The sequence below is a fragment of the Caretta caretta genome, chromosome 3, assembly GCF_965140235.1.
Source record: "Caretta caretta isolate rCarCar2 chromosome 3, rCarCar1.hap1, whole genome shotgun sequence".
In the NCBI taxonomy this organism is placed as follows: Eukaryota; Metazoa; Chordata; order Testudines; family Cheloniidae; genus Caretta; species Caretta caretta.
Window position 1 is genome coordinate 3,846,227 of NC_134208.1, and position 19,429 is coordinate 3,865,655.

The following is a 19,429-nucleotide window of genomic DNA, read 5'->3' on the forward strand; positions in this document are numbered from 1 at the left end:
CCAGAGCAGGGGTAGAGGGAAGGGCCAGGAGCTGCAGCGGGGGCTGGGGAGGTGCAACCAGCCAGGCCCCTGGAGCTGCAGCGAGGCCGAGGGGGATTTGCAGGGTGCGTGGGGCAGGCCACGGAACCGGGATCCAGGCAGCTGCAGGGAGGCTGGGGGCAGCGCGCGAGGGTGTGCAGGGGGCGGGGCCGGGCGCGCGCGGGGGTGTGCAGGGGGCGGGGCTGGGGCGGGGGCCGGGCGCGCGCGTGCGCGCGGGAGTGCAGGGGGCGGGGCTCGAGCGCACACTCCCGAGCTCGCGCTCCGCCCCCGAGGCCGCGCGCCGCGTTGCTTAGCGACGCTGCGGCCTGGCCCAAGGTCGCCATGAGCCGGGCGGCGCTGGCCGAGGGGGAGCCCGAGGGGCCGGGGCAGCCGCGGGCGCGGCTCCCGTCGCTGAACTCGGAAGAGCAGGAGGAGCGGATCGCGGCCCGGCGCCTCCGCATCGCGGCCCGGGTGGAGGCCAAGCGCCGGTGAGAGCGGGGGGCTGGGTCCCCCGAACCGGGCCGAAACCCGAACCGGCCCCGCCCCCCGAACCGGCCCCGCCCCCCCAAACCAGCCCCCCAAACCTGGCCGAACCCCGAACCAGCCCCGCCCCCCAAACTCTGAACCAGCCCCCTCCGAACCGCCTCCCCGAACGAACCCCGAACCAGCCCCCCCCCACCGGGCTGAACCCCGAACTGCCCCCCAACTCCGAACCAGCCCCCCGCGAACCGCCCCTCCTGAACCCGGCAGAACCCCGAACTGCCCCCCAACTCCGAACCAGCCCCCCGCGAACCGCCCCTCCTGAACCGGGCCGAACCCCGAACTGCCCCCCAACTCCGAACCAGCCCCCCGCGAACCGCTCCTCCTGAACCCGGCCGAACCCCGAACTGCCCCCCAACTCCGAACCAGCCCCCCGCGAACCGCCCCTCCTGAACCCGGCCGAACCCCGAACTGCCCCCCTAAACGCCGAACCAGCCCCCCGCGAACCGCCCCTCCTGAACCCGGCCGAACCCCGAACTGCCCCCCAACTCCGAACCAGCCCCCCGCGAACCGCCCCTCCTGAACCCGGCCGAACCCCGAACTGCCCCCCAACTCCGAACCAGCCCCCCGCGAACCGCCCCTCCTGAACCCGGCCGAACCCCGAACTGCCCCCCAACTCCGAACCAGCCCCCCGCGAACCGCCCCTCCTGAACCCGGCTGAACCCCGAACTGCCCCCCAACTCCGAACCAGCCCCCCGCGAACCGCCCCTCCTGAACCCGGCAGAACCCCGAACTGCCCCCCAACTCCGAACCAGCCCCCCGCGAACCGCCCCTCCTGAACCGGGCCGAACCCCGAACTGCCCCCCAACTCCGAACCAGCCCCCCGCGAACCGCTCCTCCTGAACCCGGCCGAACCCCGAACTGCCCCCCAACTCCGAACCAGCCCCCCGCGAACCGCCCCTCCTGAACCCGGCCGAACCCCGAACTGCCCCCCTAAACGCCGAACCACCCCCCCAAACCGGGCTCAGGCGGAACCGCGAACCATCCCCCAAATTTTTCTTGTCTGAAAGTCAGTAGGAGCGGGAAGGGGGCAGCCTGGGTACCCAACTGTGGGTCGTGGGTGGTGGAGCCGGCCTATCCCTGGGAACCCAGGGACGGATTCTTCCCCCTCCCGGGGCTCTTGTCATCCGCTAGCCAAATTATTGCTCGCGTCCACGTGACACGGGCTGTGGGAGCAACAGCCTTAGAATATGGGGACGGATCCAATCGAAGACCAGCCTTCTTCTCTGCATGGGGTCAGATGAGCCGGTGCTCCTCTGAAATCACTGCCAACCGTCCTGCAAATGAGATCTGGACCCAAACACGGAACAGTCCACTGGAGCTCACTAGGCAGGAGCCTCCTGACCGGGCACTGATGTGTTCCACCATGGCAGTAACCCTGTCGTCCTTGCTAACCTCCCATGTCATGATGGGGGGACCCAGCTATCTCCCGTCAGAGTCTGAGAGCATCTGGGTCCCTCTTCCATCCGAGCACTGCGCTGACTCACCCTTGTGGGATCTTACAGGATCACAGAACCAGGTGTTATGGCTCCATGGAGATCTTTAAGCTATAGAAGATGGCATGTTACTAAAGAGTTTCTCTTCCCCATGTGCCCACACAGGGAGGCCCTTGGAGAAGATCCAGATGCGAAGAAGGCTGAGGCAGAAGAACTGAGCAGGAGCCACAAGCAGATAGAAGAAAGCAGACAGGTTAGAACTAAGCTATGGCGATATAGATCAACATAGGCAAGTCGATTAGGGCGTCTGAATCACATATTTGGCTCTGGAGTCCTATTCAGGTAGCCTTTGATGTCACAGCCCAGAGTAAACCAATGGATCTGTGTGTTTTGACATAGCCTGATCACACAGGCTGCTCAGTTGGGGACTAATGTAATGTTTGAAAAACATGTCCATATGTCAGGGAGATCTACAACCATAAGCTCATGAGAATTGTTTCGTCTTAAGCACCCAGCTGCTTCTACCTCTTCACCTTTAGGAGCTCCTGAAAACAGCCTCCTATTTTCAGCTCTGCAGCTAAAGCCTGGCCAACACACAGTATACTGAGCTTCCAGGTACAGCACGTGTTGTGTGGTGCCCTCTCATCGCACTAAGGGCGCAGCGAAGCTAGGACGCACTGTGAAGGAAGGGTCCTCCTGGTGGTCACAATGATTCTTCGAGATGATGGCCTGCGTAGAGCTGCCCTGCGGGTGACACGCAGGCCTCGGACACATCTGGTTCTTTCCTGTATAGTGAGAATCTGTTGTAAGGCTCTGATCTAGAGAGGAAGGACGGTGGGGCATGTGGGTCCATGCTGGGAGTCATCTCAAAGACCCACAGTCACCAGGGGACGTGAATCTTTTTTTTTTCTTCAGTGGAAGCAGCAGGTGCACAGACTACTTGTATTTAGGTACCTAAATATGAATGTAGGAGCCAGACTTTAGACACCCTGGCTTGAAAAATGCTAGCCAAGTAGTCCTCCAGCGTAACGAGTTTGGGCTCCTTTGCCTATCATTTTGCTCTGTCATTTTGCTGCATTCACAGAGGCTAGCTAAGCTGCTGAATGACGGCACACAGCTAGTGACAAATATCCAGGTGGCTGCAGATGCAAGGGAAACCCAGAGGAGGGCTGAGGAAGACGAACTGAAGCGACAGAGGTAAGAGATCCTACAGCTCTGCTGTGTCACTCGCAGGAAGATCTTTGCTCCCGTGCTAGGCCCTAAGCATCCCCTGAAAGCACCAGCTTGGGCCGCCCACATGCCGATCAACTGGGGGCTGCTTTGGCAACTCACTGGCAGGCGAGAACTGCGCTTAATTTACATAAACGAGCAAATTGCAGCCACCCTCTTCTGTAATATGCAGAGGTGGCGTGGAGAAGCTGCAGGTCCCTGCATGCAATGCGGCCTGCCTGATTGGATCTGGATGGAGCATTGCATGCTGGTGTGTATAGCTTCCCCAGCCCGCACTCGGGCACAGAAGATGATGGTGATTCCTTGTGAGAACCCTGTGGCCTGCAGGTTCTCATTTAGCCACCACCCCTGGTTTAGAGCAGCCAGCACTGGCCTCTCCTCTTTGGGATTGCAGTAGAGAAGCCTGGGTGTTCAGCCCCATCTCCCTGCTGTTGGACTTAGCAGTTGTCATGAGCAAACAAGTCCAGCGTTGCTGAATGGACCCGTGCCTCTTAAGAGCCCCCAGTTATTTTCATGGCACTCCACAGGAACATAGTGGGACCAGAGAGCAAGGGGACTGCTATGAAATTGTGAGCCTTTCACTTGTGGGTCACTTTTGGAGGGGACTGAGTGCAATGGTTTTGTTCTGGGCTAGTTCTTAGGTGACCTGTGTCCATCTCTCGGCTGGCAGCCTTGCTGGAAGTCTCATTAGGAAAAGCAAGCCCCCTCAGTCCCTGGTGATGGCCCACTGGCAGGGCATGTGTGTGAGGGAAGCACGTGCTGCTGCTGTGTGTACTGTACCTGCTCCCTGGATGAATGGAGGTCTTGGGTCCCTAGTGCTGCAGATCCAGCACCTTCTGCTAATGCTAACCTTACTGGATCGGTGACTGCTGCTGGAGCTAGGCTTCCTGGGCCAAGCCCACTGTCAGCAGTGGTAATGGTGCGGGGTGTCTGCGATGCTGGCCTCCTGATAGACCCAGCTTGCCAGACGAGCGTTTCCACAGCCAGTTTGTTCTGATCAATTTTTGCTTGTGTAATGTGCTCCCTTTGAATCCAGTGTATTCCCAGGGCTCTGATACAGAGACCAGTCCTGCAGCCATGTTTGTAGTGTCCTCTACGTACTGGCTGCGGAGTCATCTCTCTTAGTGCATGGAGTCTTTTCAGATCGGAAGATGGAGCCTATCATTAGGGCTACAGAAAACCTTGTTGCCCCACTAAGATCTTGTCTACCCTTTGGTTTAAAACGGATTTAGTCCCTAAAGCTGGTTGTCCATGAAGACACTAACATGGCTGGAAATCTCAGTGTGGATGGGCCAAGGGCAGCTGCCAAACCCTCCACCAGCCCCAGTTCTGTTATCTGCCTTGTGCTGGCTGCTCTCTGCAGGCTCGAGAAACTGGAGAATGAATCCAAGACTAATCAGGACAAGTTTGAAGAGATCACCTCAAAATGGGGCTCAGCCAAAGAGAAAACCATCCCGCAGGACCTGTGGGACGTGCTCAACCAGCAGCAGCAACAGTGTGCTCTGCTCATCGAAGAGAAGAACAAGCTCATCAGTGAACTGCAGCAGGTAGATTGCCAGAGTGTGTGTGTGTGTGTGTGTGTACACAGCTGTGGGGCACAAAGGGTCTTGTTGGAGAATGTTAATATTAGAGGGACACTGTCTGAGAGTAAGTGACCCAGAACTGGCTGGCTGTTTTTCCAGGGCACTGTGCTACCCTACAATAACAAACCCATATACAGACTCAGCATTCACTCATGTCCTGGCAGTAACAGACCAGGACCCAAAAAATCCTGTTCCATACTTTTCCCACCCATATGCAACAACCCTCCAAGTTCACACCCAGGCTCCTTCCGAGCAATTTACTTCCCTCTCCCTCAGCTCCTCCGTTACCCCTGACTCCCCCAAGCCTTTGTGCTGCTGCTGAGGGGTGTGGGAAATATGGTTCTGGATTGTAGCTTAAATGAATTATTATTCAGAGCTCTGTATTTATATGCCTAGTAAGGAATCTATTTGTCAAAAAACATTTACTGAGTCTTTTTTGTTATTGTTATGGACGTACTTACTGACAAGTACTTTGGAATAACTGACCAAAAATAATTGAAACTGGTTTGATTATATTGTGTTATTTTGACAAATAAAATATGTAAAATTTTGCAGAACTTAAAAAGATTGCGTGCAGAATTTTAATTTTTTTGTTGCAGAATTGTTGTTTTTGGCACAGAATTCCCCCAGGAGTAATCTCCCTGCCAATGCATGATTGTTCCTATAGTTTACTCTTGGGGCTTTCTAGTCCTGCCCCCTTTAGTCCGGACAAGGGTTAAATAGCTCAAGCATTGGGGCTTCCTCCTCCTTGCTAGCAAGTGTAGTAGATCTTCCCATCATCTCTTCTCTCTCCTAACCACTCTTCTGTTCCTCAGTTCTCTTCCCTAGTCACCTTCCATAACGTCTGAAGGGGCAGATGCAGGGTATTGATTATTAGGTTCTCTGGCTTGTGATGGACCTGTGTAGAGCAGCATTTATCAGTTCAGTGTCTGCTCTTCTCCTGCAGGAGCTGAAAAGCAAAGATGACCATTATGTGAAGGATCTCAAGAAGCAGTCAGACGACATTAACCTGCTGGTGGAGAGAATGGAGGAGCAGATCAGAAACCTAATGAAAACTTACCGTCGGGAACTCACGCAGATTGAGGTAGCAAATGGCTTCATAGCAGGATGGGAGCAAGCAGTGAATTATTCCCACAATAAATCCACCAGGGAGTTCTCCTTAATGGAATTATCTCCGGCAAAGGGGTCTTTTGCTCATTACACTGGCATTTCAGCAGCGCTGGGTTGTGGGCTGCAGTCAGATGTTTATGTGGACCAGAGCTCTCACTTTGCCAGGTAGAAATAAAAATGGAGATGAACTGAGCACTGCGGGTCCAGGTTATGTGATTATGGGGTCTTTTCCTCTCTAAGTTACTGGGGATCCAGTGCGGTCCAGGTCAGTAGAGACTGAAAGTCGCTTCTGTTGATGGCTGTTCATTCCCAGATGTTTAAGGCCAGAAGGGACCATTCTGATTATCTAGTCCAACCTCCTGTAGAATGCAGGCCAGAGAATTTCACCCAATGGCCCATAAGTTTTGGTTGAGCTAGAGCATTTCTTTCAGTTTAATGTAGTGGCTTGTTGTGTGAACTAGATTTCATCCTTGCACCCATGCTAAACTGTTCAAAGCCATCTTCCTACAAACTGAGAGAGCCAACAGCCCGCTTAACCCCAGACCCAGTAACGCCAGCCTTTATACCTGGCAACTGCTGGGTCTGTGTTGCTGTCGGGGCAATAGGAAGTGCACGTTGTCTCATGGTTAGAGCAGCGCACTTAGAGTCCCGAGGACTGGTTCTCTTTCCAGCCCTGCCACTGATCCCTGGTGTGACCTCGGGCACAGGGAGAGGATGCTGTGTCTGGGTGGCACCTGGCGGCGATCTGGAGCTGGCTTCTGTCACAGAAGCCTCTTGCCATTGCTCCCAGAGCTTGGCCTGGTAAACAAGGCTCGTCCAGCATGGCAGAGCTGGCAGCAAGCAGGGAGTGGGCCTTGCGCTGTGCACGGCAACCCGCTCACTGCACTGTCTCCTTGTCAGAAAGCTTTCGAGCTGGAACGGCGAGAGCTGCTGAGCAGCAATAAGAAGAAATGGGAGCAAGCCATGCAGGACCACAACGCACAGGAGGTAAGGGCCCCAGGGGGAATTGTGATCTGCGAAGGAAGGCTCCTGGGCCAGCAGCTGCTCCTAGGCACTGAACAGTAGCACGTCTCAGTCCCTGTGCTCGCTCTTGACATTGCTACAGGGCAGGCGTAACTCAGCAGCCCAGCAATGCAGGATCAGGCTGCCCTGCGCTCCTTGTCCGTATTGCTCTGTACCTTGAAAAAGACACGGGAGGCAATTGTCCTGCTCTGCTCAGGGCTGGTGAGACCTCAGCTGGAGCACTGTGTCCACTGGGCGCCATACGTTAGGAAAGATGTGGGCAAACTGGAGAGTCCAGAGGAGAGAGACAAAACTGATCAAAGGTTTCGAAAACCTGCCCTGTAGGGAAAGGTTAATAAAAGTGGGCCTGTTTAGTCTTAAGAAAAGAAGACTGGGGGGGGGGGGGGGGACTGGGGGGACTTGATAAGTCCTCAGATCTGTTCAGGGCTGTTATAAAGAGGATGGGGATCGATTGTTCTCCATGGCCACTGAAGGAAGGACAAGAAGTGACGGGCTTTATCTGCAGAAGGAGATTCATGTTAGTTTTTAGGAAAACACTCTAACTCTCTGCGTAGCTAAGCTCTGAAATAGGCTTCCCAGGGAGGTTGTGGAATCCCCGTGACTGGAGGTTTGTAAGAACAGGTTGGACAAACCCCTGTGGGGGATGGTCTAGGTTCACTTGGTCCTGCCTCAGCACAGGGGGCTGGACTAGACGACCTCTCGAGGTCCTTTCCAGCCCTACGTTGCTATGACTCTGTGATTCTATAATCTCCGAAAGGTAGGGCTAGAAGGGAGATCAAGAGGGCATCTAGTCCAGCCCCCAACGCTGAGGTAGGATGAAATATACCTCAGTGTGAGGAGGAGTACTGGCTACGTTGTGCTAGTACACACAGGATTCCCACTTCCTTCTGCCCTGCCCCCAGTCACTTCTGCCCCTTCAGCCAGGGCTGGTTGCTTTGCTCTTGCTATGGAGGCCAGGAAGTTGGGAGAGCCACCTTGGAGCTTGGAGTCTGTGCAGAGGCAGCGAGATACCTCGGTGATGGGCAGACTAAAAATGAATGAACAGAAGGGGGATCCCATATATGGTTGGTCTTTTTTCCACTCGTTTTTTGTTTGATTGACTGTTAGGCCACATCCTCAGCTGGTGTAGATCTGCTGAGCTCCCACAGACTTCAGCGGAGCTGTGCAAATTCACACCAGCTGAGCTCTGGTCCCGGTTTTGTACCCGAACTCTTTGCTGCACTGGGGCTTCTTGGTGGCTGTGATGTGCCTGGTAAAGAATCACAGTGGAGCAGGAACAGCCGGCGTCACTTCAGAGGCCTGAAAGGAAAGGGATGGAATGGGTATCCAATTAGCCTGGCTAACAGCACATACCGGGTGAGCAGGCATTCAGGGACTAGAGCAGGTGGCTGGCCCTGTACTGCCTATTCCAGTCACACCCACATTACACCCCACATGCACGGTGTGTAAGGGAAAGACCTAGTGTTGGTGTCTGAAGTAAAGACTGTCCGGAGTTGGGCACAGGGAGTGACACTCCTGCCTGGTTCGTTGATAGCCCAAGGAACATTGTCCCCACTAGGCTGCTGCCTGGGAATGATCCATATCCCTCCTTGCTTTCGACTTGCCAGGGCAGCTGGGATCAGGAAGGCTGAGCAGCCAATCAGAACCGTGGCGATTCTCTGCGGTCGTTTGACTCTCCTCTGGTCTCCTTCTGCCCTCAGCTAGAGAACTTGATCACCCGCATGCAGACCGTGGAGGAGTACGAGAAGCAGCTGAATCAGCTGCAGGTGAAGGATGCCGAGGAATACACTACCATCAAAATCCAGCTGGAGAACGATGTACAGGTGTGGAGAGCAGGGCTCCGGGGGAACAGAGACACAGGACCCCACTGAGTGCATAGAGTGACAAGGAGAACACAGCGACAGCTCTGTGGCTGTCAAGGGGAAGGTCTAAGCTAAATGGCTTTTTAGGAGGTCTAAGCTAAATGGCTACATTTCCGCAAACCGCACAGCTTGTACTGAGAGGGGAGAGAAGGGCAGCAGAATCAAACACTCTCAGCCTTTCTGGGGCTTGGCTTCAGGGTACAAAAGTTAACAGTAGCAACCGTCCCCCCCTCGTCCCCCCAAGCTGGGCTACTCCTAGGATTCCTCCCTCATGATTGCTCAACCTGCCCCCTAGATCCTCTCAGACAGTCACTTCCAGCTCTCTTATATCCAGATGGAGTAATGAGCCACATGTATTAGTGAGTTAGCAGTGCTTACTTGCGATCAGCACCTGCTAATAGGGTGGGGGTTTCAGGCAAACACTGCCTGCTTGTTACAAGGATAGAAACCTTCGTGCATGTTGCCTTTTATCTAACTAGGCTCAGGAAGGCACTTCCCTCTGGATAGATTATTCCAGAATTATCCGTGATTGTGGCTTCCTGTGAAGCCACTGGTACTGGCCACTCAGCCGAGAGACTGAACTAGCTGGATCCCTGGTCTGCCCGGCACAGCAATTTCTGTCTTGCTAAGTAACCACCGTTCATATTGCAGACCTTGTGACTGAGATGTAAAATAACCCTCTTCCTACCGATATGTCTTCAAGTGCTTGAATAACAATGTGTCCAACAGGAGGGAGGCAGAGAGATTCTCACACCTGCACCTGGGTTGTGCGGCTTTAGCTCAGACAGTAGATGCTGCCTCTTCCCGTGTGCTGCCATGACAGCTGAGGGCCCCTTAACACTCGCGCTGACATCGCTTGGCTGGGGGCTGCTGGCAGGGAGTTTGGAGCCTGTGACTCTCCTTGCCAGCTGATGGAACAGGACCTACAGGGCCTGGGGCACGCCTGTCCATGCTGCTGCCTGAGGGGTTGGCATGGGGGTGAGGAAGGTGATGCACTCTTTCTCCATGGCACTGAGTCGGTGGGTGACAGGCTAAATTAGGGGTTCTATAGCATGTCAGTACAGTGAATGTTTGTAGCCCCTTTCTATCAAGGAGGGCTTCGTACAGGGCTCGTCCTTTAGAGGAGCTTCACTGTAAGACTTCTGCACTGTCTGCTAGAGCCTGGGGAGTCCGTTCTAGGCCCCCTCTTTTGAGAGCCCCAGGGCCAGCCGTGGGATGGCAGGGAGGGGCTCTGTACTTGCAAACCTTCCTTTGGATACAACAGAGCATGGCTTTTTATTTTGTTTGGAATCACAGATCCTGGAGCAGCAGCTGCAGCAAATGAAAGCCATTTACCAGCTGAACCAGGAGAAGCTGGAATACAACTTCCAGGTGCTAAAGAAACGGGATGAGGAAAACACCATCATAAAATCCCAGCAGAAAAGGAAACTCAACCGGTAAAAGATCAACCCAGTTCGTGTGGGGTTGGGGCAACGCCTGCAGCCATACTCAGCACTCTCTGGGTCACTGTCCATGTTCTCACTGCAGGCCACAGCCCTCTCCCTTCCCCCACAAAGGCTGAATATAATCCAGCTTTGCACAGGGGCTCTGTGAACAGAGTCCTTCCCACTCCAGGGGTGCTGCAGCCACTGGGCTGGGACGGGGGTGAGGAGTGGCCCACGTTCAGGTGCTAGGACATGCTTGCCCTTGTATGTCCGGCTCTGGATGTGTGTATGGATTTATTTACTCCTGGGGAAATTCTGCACAGGTACATAATTTATGTCCCCTGCAGATTTCTTTGCTTCCCCACAGAAAAATGACTTTCTGACAGGGAAGCAAAGGGAAGCCACAAGAGCGGTCATGCAACCTTCCCAAGCAGTATGTTTCGGGTGCCAGGGTAGCCGGCAGAGAGGTAAATCACTTGGGGCAGAGGGTGGGAATGGGGAAGACCCGGCTGGTGGCTCCTACCCTGCGCCGGACTCAGCTGCTAGTCCTGACTGGGCTGGGGAGGACGGGACTTCCTCTTCCCCTGCACGGCATCCGGGGCTGGGTCAGACCCACCCCCAGATTTCTCCCCCGGCTGCAGGAAACTCTGCAAACTCCCCTCCCCCCACATTTCCTGCACTCATCACTCCTCAGCTGCAGTGGGAGGGATCCCTGTACAGGGAGCTGCTACCCCATCCGCCCAACTCTCGTGCATCCAGACCCCTTCATACCCAGACCCTCCCACTGAGCCTCACCCCCCTGCACTCAGAAGCCCCACCTGATGAGCCCCACTCCCCCTGCACCTGGAACACCCCGATGAGCCAGCCACACCTGGATCCCCACCCCACCGAGCCCCAACCAGATGCACCTGGATCGCCACCCCATTGAGCCCCACTCCCTCAGTATCTAGACCTCCACTGAGCCCCTCCACACCCAGACCCCCCTGCCAAGCTCTATCTTCCCCCATACCCAGACCCCCCCTGCTGAGCCCCACCCATCTTCACCTGGACCCCCCTGCTGAGTCTCATTACCGTTGCACCCAAAACCCGCCAATGAGCCCCTGTGCATCCAGATCCCGCCCTGCACCTGGATCCCCCACTAAGATGCTCACGCCAAGATTGCCCCACAGAGAACCCTCTCAACCCACACCTGGATCCCCCTATGCTAGGCCCCTCCAGGCTTGGATCTTGCCTTGCTGAGCCTGCCTGCCCACACCTGGCACAGAGGGGCAGGGCTCTGGGGTGTTTCTGGGCAGACCCGGTCCTTGCGCTGTGTCACAGTTGGGTGCAGCCTCACTGCTGAGTCTGTATTCCAGGGTGTGGGGGGGAGCTGCACAGTGATCTCCCACCTCTGTGCAGCCTGTGGCCTGTGCTCCCCAGAGTCATGCTGGAGCCCCCACATTTATTTGACAAACAAAATTTGCAGAATTTTGCAGGATTTTAAAATATTGTGCACAGAATTTTAATTTTTTTGGCACAGAATTTTTAATTTTTTGGCACAGAATGCCCTCAGAAGTAATTTATTGTTGTTAACAGCCTGCTCTCCTCCTCAGGCTGCATGATGTGCTCAATAACTTGAGAATAAAACTGGCCAAACAGATAAAGCAATTCCAGGAGGAGAACCAGAACCTGACGGCCGATTACAAGCGCATAGTGGAGCAGTACAAGGACCTGCAGAGAACGATGAGGTATGGTGTGTCCCAGAGACACAGCCTCTCTTTGAGCAGGACGAATTCACTTGGGCACTGGAGGGCAGCTTGGCGGGACCCCCAGGGCCTCATCAGTTAGTCCAAAGAGAGCAGATAGCAGCCACCCTCCTCTGGCTGCTTGGCTCAAAGTGGAGCATTGCTGGGGGGCCAGTAGTCTCTGGGATCTGCTCCACTGTCTTAAAGTTAAAGGCAGCTGCAGGCCCCATTGAGGCCCTCACCAGGCAGCTGTGGGGAGAGAGGTTACTCTCCGAAGCCTGTGACTGAGCACTGTCGGGGGCTTCTGACCCACAGAGCACCCCATTGCTCCAGAGCATGGAATGCGGCATGGCACAAGCCTGACTCACAGGCAGGGGCCTTCCCCCTCTCGGCAGACACTTTGCCGTTGTTGATGCCCAGAAGTTCCTGGAGATCTGGCTGATGAACGAGGAGGAAGCCAAAGGGCTGATGTGGAAAGCTCTCGAGGCTGATCGCGTCATTCACACCCAGCAGCTGGGGCTCCCCTGGGTGGAGCCTGACTACTGGTTCCTGGACAACGTGGGCCCCATCGTGCACCGCAAGGCAATCAAATCTGCCAGCAAGCTGGCCCAGGAGGTGATGGCATTAACAGGTGGGACTCATGGCGGCTGTAATTCCCCGAGGATCTCAAAGCCCTTCCCATGCTCTCACTGCTGATGCCTCCCTGCACCCCATCTCGGAGGAGGAGGAGGCTGAGGCCCAAAGGGGTTCAGCCACTTTCCAGGAGGGCTCAGTGAGTCCTTACTATGTGGGGATAAACCCCCTAGCTCCCAAATCTCAGTGCCCTGCTCTGCTTTGCCTCTCCGGGGTGTGGCGGGAAAGCAAAGGGACCTGTTGTCATTGTAAAACCCCTGGGACCGCCAGACCAGATCTCTTTCTAATGACATGCACCTCTGCCCGCTGGCCGAGGCTGGGGTGATGTCAGAGCCAAACCTGCACGTTCTCTGCAAATCCAGTTTTAAAATGGAAACTCCTCTGCTCCCAACCACCCCATACCCACCTGCTCCTCATTGTCTCCAGCTCCTAGAGGCCAGTGCAACATCAGATGCACCCGCTGCTTGCCAAGGTTTGCATCAGCTGCTGAAGTGGTAACCACACGAGGTGGCCTCCAAGCATCTCCCCTTTCACAGCCCTCTGACCAGATTCCTGTGCTGATTCCCTGGGGGTGGTTACCTGTGCCAGGTGAGGAGAGCAGCAGGCGATGGGTCTTCCCTCTCCCCTTGTGCTTCAGAAAGCAGCCAGCAGGAAGAGGAGGAGGAGGAGGCTGCGGAGGAAGGAAGACAAGAGGTGGCGGAGGCTGGAGAGGAAGTTAAACCTCCCCGGCACGTCTTGGTGAAGTCTGTCAAACACATCCTGGAGCTCCTGTGCGACGAGTCGGTGAGTTGGGCCGTCCTGGCCAGCTCCGACCGCAGAGGGCTCTGTGCTGCAGAGGATGTTGGCCCTTAGCCGGGCCGCTCCTTCGCAGAACAGCTCCTTGGATCTGAGGATTGTCTTCTTTTCCTGACCCCGCACTCTGGCTTCCAATGGGTTCAAACATCATCTGAGCCAGGGCCAGGTCCCCGTGCTTTCTACAGCAGCACCTGGCACAGTGAGTCCCTGACCCTCTTGGTGCTACTTTAATGCTCCTAATCATCCAGCTGTCTCAGTGGAGGGGTCACCCTTCAGGGCGACTGAGACCCATTCAGCCGGGCGTTCACGTGGGGAACAGACAGGAGTGTGAGTGCTGTTGTGTTGCCAATGTCTCTTAGCCCCTTGCGGGGCTTTCCGGGTCTGAACTGCCACCTGCCCGTGCAGCATCTCTTGCTGCAGAATGTGTGTGTGAGAGGAGATGCTGGTATGTGTTTGGTGCCACCTGCCTGCCACACTTCTGGGGAGGGGGTAGAATGGGGCTGGCGCAATATGGGATACACCGAAATAGCAATTGGCTAAGCTGCATTCGCAAGAGCTTGTAGGGATCTAAAAACGTCCTTCCAGGGAGCGTCCTATGGATCGGCAGGGTCAGACAGCTGTCGCGCCATGGCACGAGCCCCATGAGACCCTCTGCCAGGGTAAACGCAGCCCTGCAGCCCGACGCCCTCAGCTCTGCCAGTTGTCAACAGCAACTCCGCGCGAGCCCTGCTGGAGACGGCTCGGGCCGTTCGTTACTGGTGGCACGAAGCTGCAAAGCCAGGGGTCCGCCTACCTCTGAGTCGGTGACACCTTCCACATCAAACAGCTGCTGAACGGGGTGTCACAGCTGTCACGTGCCAGACGTGGCCTGCTTAGAGCTTCCTCCCCAGAGGGATACACGGGAGGTTTTCCCCTACGTGTGTGTTAATTCACTGCCCGCTGTGGCTGTCACCAGCTCGGGTGGAGAGGGTTATACCTGGTGCCACCTACTGGCTGAACAGTGTAATTCAGTTTGGCATCCTGTCCCAGCTGACGGCCATCAGACACACTAGAAAGTGATTTCCAAGTGCACGGGGGACGTGATTTCTGAGGTAACCAGGCCCAGTGCCCCACACTTGTCCTGCTGTTGTGTGAACTCTAACCCACCGTGAGATTGGGCTTTTCCACACCCCAGTCTGCAGCAGGTTAGGGTGTGTGCAGTGGGATTCAAATCACCATTGCAAAAGTTATTTAAAAACCTCTCTTAGTATGCCCAGGGCAGGAGGTTCTGAGCTGGGAGCTGTGCTACATTCTAGACCCAGATGAGAAATGGTCCCATCCCTCCAGATCACTTGAGTCCCCGTTATTTGAGCGTGGAGGTTAGCACAGAGTAACTGTGCTGTGGCTGGTTCTGCCTGTTGGATGAGTTAGCAGCTCTGGGATCCTAGTGTGAATTGAAACACTCGCTCCTGCGAACTCAGCGTCTTGTGATTTCCTTCCAAGGGCTTCCTGATAGAGAGCAAGCTGCTGGGACTCCTGCAGCCCCTGGAGAGGCACGAGCGCTCCCTGATGAGGCTGGATGCAATCTTTGAGGTTAGTGGGGCGTCTTGCACAAAGCACATAGGTTAGGGGCACTGCAGGAACACACCCCAGAACCAGCCCCAGTGCCCGCGGGCTGAGAGCTGCTGGTGGATGATGCAGGTCCACAAGGGCGGACCTGCTGAGACGCTGCCTTTAGAAGCTTGTCACCTGCAAGGGGGGGAAGGGAGGAGGGGCATGGTCCATGCACATGCGACTTCCCGTAGGACTCAGAGGGGTGATCTCGTGTGCTCTGTTCCGGGAGTTTAGCTGGGGAAGGTGGGGGGGGGGAGGCTCCCTTCCCAAGGGGGATTGCAAGGCAGAAGGAGTAAGAGAGATGGGATGTGGCTGAAGCCAGTTCCTCCCTTTGCCACCCCTAGTGCCATCAGCTCCCACTCCCCTGGCACTCGCTCCCACTGATCCCCCAACCCCAACACACTCCTGGGCCTTCCGGCTCCCACCCTGTCCTGTGTCATTCCCAATAGAGCCCTCCATCCTCCCTGCAGATATCCCTGCTGCTGCCACTAAGACTCCACGTCTCACATCCCCTTCCCACCAGGGCCTACCCTCTTGAGGTCCTTTGTGGCCACCACCCTTTTGCCCAAAGAGAGCTGGGCTCCTCTCCCCTTCTTTGGGAAGAGGGATGGGTTTGGAGCCGTGTGACTTACCCTCTTTCCCTGGGGAAGCATGTACTGCTGCAGGGCTCCCAGCGTCTGACATCCCACTGAGAAAGACCAAGAGCTTGACCTGAACCTGGTCTTTCACTTGCCCCAGCTGAGCTCTCCTGCTGGTCCCGCACCAGCCCCCTTCGCATTGGGAAGGGAAGGGCTGTGAATTTAGCTCAGGCCCATGGGCCGCTCCTCTAAAGGAAGCGGGAAGGGACCAGAGCAACATCTCGGAGTCCCAGCTGCCACCCGATCTGCTGTTTCTCTGCCTTTCTCCAGGCCCTCGAAATTGACAATGAAGACGACGTGTATACGCTGGTGGATTTCTTCTTGAAGTTCAAAGCCCAGCAGGTCGTCTCCAGCCCGGTATGATGAACGTGGGCATCGCGGGATTATTCCCAGCAGCCCGGGAGGAGATGGGGCTTGTAAAGCCCCGTGGGGGGGGGGAGGGAATTGGTGTTGCTCTTACCAAGAGAACCAGCGTGGTCCAGAGGCTGCAGCCATGACACCATTGAAATGGGTGAAGTCTGAGTTTCCACCAGTGCTGAATTTGGCCCCCAGGCCCCTGTGCTTTGTGCCCAGTGAATACAGATGTCAGTCATAGACACTAAACCAGGGCTCCGGATGGCTGGAAGCCTCCCGGGTTTGTAGGTTAGGGTAGAGGTGCTGTGGGCTGGGAGGAGCATTACCGGGGTTAGCTGTAGTTGGAGCCCTGTGTGGCTGGAGTTCACTCCCGGTGCGTGTGGCTGCCGTGCAGAGTAAGGAGTGGGCAGTGGAGGAGGGCCCTGAAGAATTCGCTGTGGATGCAGCGAAGGACGACGGGGGATCCGCTGCCCCGAAGGAGGAAGGCACGGCCCATCAGAGCTCGGCAACGTCACTGTCCTCTTTGCTCTTCCATCACGATGACGTTCTCAAGGCCCTCAAAGCATTTGTCCGGGACTTCCAGAAGTCGAGGTGAGCAGAGCTCGTTAGCTGGGAATGGGGTGGGGGCTGGGCCTCGTAGGCTGGTTGCGAATACGAAGAGTACGAGAGAACGGGCTGCAGGAGTAGCCCCGTGATCCGAGCGTGTGAGCTGGAGGAGGGGCAAGGCACGGGAACCGCGGGAGTGAGGCTGGGGAGAGCGGGAGGCGCATCTGGGCTGGGGATTGGCTGCGAATGCACTGGGCGGGTGTGCTGGGCTACGGAGGCTGGGCTGATCTGCCCAGCAGTGGAAAGGTCCCCGCCGTCTCCCCCGGGCACAACTGGTTTCTGTAGGCAACGTTGATGAGGTGGGGCAGGGCAGGTTCCCCACAGTGAGTGGGGTTCATTCTGCCTGGGACAGCTGTGCAGTGGGGAGCAGGTTGGATTGGGTGGGGTGAAGATGGTGGGGCAGGGAGGGGGAGGCAGACGTGGATGAACAGTTGTGGTGGAGAGGAACCAGTTGCTGGCAGCAGGGAGCTGTGAGGCTAATGCCAGCGGTGCCCCAAACCATGGCCCCTCCTTTCAGACCTGGCTGGGTGACCGGAAGGGTGGGCCGAGCAGTGCCGTGAGCCCAGGGCTCCTCTCTCTGTCCCTTAGGGACAAGCGGCCGCAGGTGAAGAAGGTGATGGAGGAACGGGACAACTCCAAGGACTCTGAGTATTGGGAGGCTCTGGCTCACGTCATCCCAGAGTCAAAGCTGAAGGTTTGGGACGCGCTGGAGGCGGCATTGGAGAAATACCAGTAAGTGCCCCAGCCAGGGGCCCCCAGCCATCCCACCCTTGGGTGTGAACGCACCAGGCCTGGCAGTGCTGACGGGGCTTGCCATTAGACGTGCGACAGAGCCCAGCGGCTTGCTGGGACATTCCTCTGGGTCGCTTGCCCCCAGCTGCCAGTGCACACGTGGGGGGCTTGTCTTCACATGCCCTGAGGGCTCAGCCTGGGGGAACCTGCAGACAGTGCCTGTACAAAGGGTTACCTGGCCATTAATGAACTCCAGGGGAGTCCAGCTCCCAGTGGGGAAGCGCTGGTTCCTGGCCTGAGACACCCCTTGCTGGGCCGTGGCTGGAGGTCGGGTGACCCCTGGTGGTGGGATAGTAGAAGATCAGTTTCTTGTATCTGGTTGGTTCATGTTTGGCTCCTGCCCATCCTTGAGTGCCCTGTAAGTGACCTGAGCATGACTCTTCACCGCTGCCTCCTTCAATGGAGGTTTTCCACCAGTGACATTCACAGCATCAGCCGCTCGAGCACACCGAACGCTCCCCCCAGCTGAGCTTCCCAGCCCCTGGGCCCCCTGCAGTCAGGCGGGACCGTGCTTTGTCAGTGGCGTTCTCCAGGGTGCACTCAGTCGCTCCTGTGCGCCTGCGGAAGGCGAGCTGGGAGGAACACAGGATCTAACTGAAATGCCAGGGGCCATTTGTGGGCAACAAAATCAATTTAGCCAGACTGGGGCATCGCTCATCCTCTGCTCTTGAGAAAAGCGGGACCACAGCTATATGTGTGAAATACAAAGGGCCTGTTAAAAGCCCAGCCCCCAGACCCACGGGGAGGAGGCTTTGCCGTCGGGAGCTTTGACCCATTTCCCTTCCTCTTTGTGAAGCTACGTTCTGAGCCAGCGGTCGAAGCTGCTCACCGATCTTGATGGGCTCCAGCAGCAGAACACGGAGCTGCACATGCTGCTGCATCAGTACCTCACCTCCAAGGTGAGTGGGAGCTGGTACCTCGCTGGGCCCAGGGCCTCTGGGCAGCTGCACTCGCTGGCCGTCAGAGAGCTACGTGAATGTTTATTGCTAAGGCTGCCAGACGCCCTGCATGGCAGCTGCCCCCATGGCCCTGTGGCAGTGAGCAAGGATGAGGGGAGGTGATGCAGGGTGTAACCGGCCCGGCTGACACCTCACAGGCTGCAGGCAAGCAGAAGAGGTGATTTCTGAGCTGTGGGAGGTGGAACAGGTTGGTCCTTGGGGCTGCAGCCAGGGCCTACCCATGCATCCTCTGCCAGTCAGGGTGGGCAAGTGGAGGGGTGGAGAGATGCCAGGGGGATGGGCATAGGGCCAGGAGGGGCTCTGAAGGCCAGCAGAGGGTTGGGTAGTGGGGTGGACCCAGTAGAGACCTCTTCAGGGGGGTGAAGTGATGGTGTGCGTGCAGAGAGAGGATGCCATTGGGACAGATGAGCAGAGCAGGAGGAGAGAGAAACCAACCCTGCAGCGTTTGGACTGAAATGGGCAAAGGGTCCTAGGTCCCCGGTGTGCATGTGTCCCTCCCCCCCCCCCCCACACACACACCCCATCTCCCAGCTGACAGCAGGTTGGGGGGCCGGGGGGGACATGCAGTACGTCCCATATTGTTCCAGGACATGAGTATTCAGGGCTGGGAATCCGGCGCCTTCCCAGACACAGCACTTGCTGTACCCAGAGAGGAAAGGTGGGAATGGGCAGGGGACACTCACTGTCCCTGAGCCCCGCTGAGCGGCAGTACTAGGGTCAGCCTGGACCCGGCCAGGGAACAGCGTAGCTCTTCTCCCCATCGCGGCTCGGAACCGGAGTGTAACGCCAGCGGGCAGAGCGTAGTGGCACCTCGTCCCCGCCCAGAGTGAGGGCCCTGGGGCCTCTTCCAAGCCAGTGGGTGTGGTGTGCCCCCGAGAGCACCGTCACCCTCACTGTGGCCTCGGCTTGTCCCGGCGCAGGTGAACCAGGAGCTACTGATTCCACCCACCCACGTGGTAGAGCTGATGACGCCGTGACGGTCAGGAGGCCAGGAGTGCCGGCAGCCAGCATGAGGTCCCTGCCTTACGCCCCTCCCCATGAGCCTGCGGTGCTGGATCCGGGGCATTTGCTGGATGGCAGCGGCTGGAATAAACCCCCCTTTAAAACAA

General features: G+C 56.8%; 1 protein-coding gene across 1 annotated transcript; it reads left to right on the top strand.

Moving 5' to 3' along the window:
• Nucleotides 1–307: 307 nt before the first annotated feature.
• Nucleotides 308–19,429, top strand: DRC1 (dynein regulatory complex subunit 1). Its single transcript, XM_048846066.2, has 17 exons — nucleotides 308–506; nucleotides 2,160–2,247; nucleotides 3,079–3,191; nucleotides 4,588–4,771; nucleotides 5,754–5,891; nucleotides 6,818–6,904; nucleotides 8,641–8,763; nucleotides 10,099–10,238; nucleotides 11,819–11,953; nucleotides 12,346–12,581; nucleotides 13,221–13,366; nucleotides 14,861–14,950; nucleotides 15,880–15,966; nucleotides 16,358–16,554; nucleotides 17,158–17,301; nucleotides 18,158–18,260; nucleotides 19,241–19,429. The coding sequence occupies exons 1-17, from the start codon at nucleotides 361–363 to the stop codon at nucleotides 19,295–19,297; spliced, it is 2,214 nt and encodes a 737-aa protein (XP_048702023.2). The 5' UTR covers nucleotides 308–360; the 3' UTR covers nucleotides 19,298–19,429.

Bases quoted from the DNA above. Each gene is read 5' to 3' on its own strand.
- DRC1 (XM_048846066.2), top strand. From the start codon at position 361: ATGAGCCGGGCGGCGCTGGCCGAGGGGGAGCCCGAGGGGCCGGGGCAG. The intron at 3,192-4,587 runs GTAAGAGATCCT...TGCTCTCTGCAG, and splicing joins GACGAACTGAAGCGACAGAG to GCTCGAGAAACTGGAGAATG. The intron at 17,302-18,157 runs GTAAGTGCCCCA...CTCTTTGTGAAG, and splicing joins GCGGCATTGGAGAAATACCA to CTACGTTCTGAGCCAGCGGT.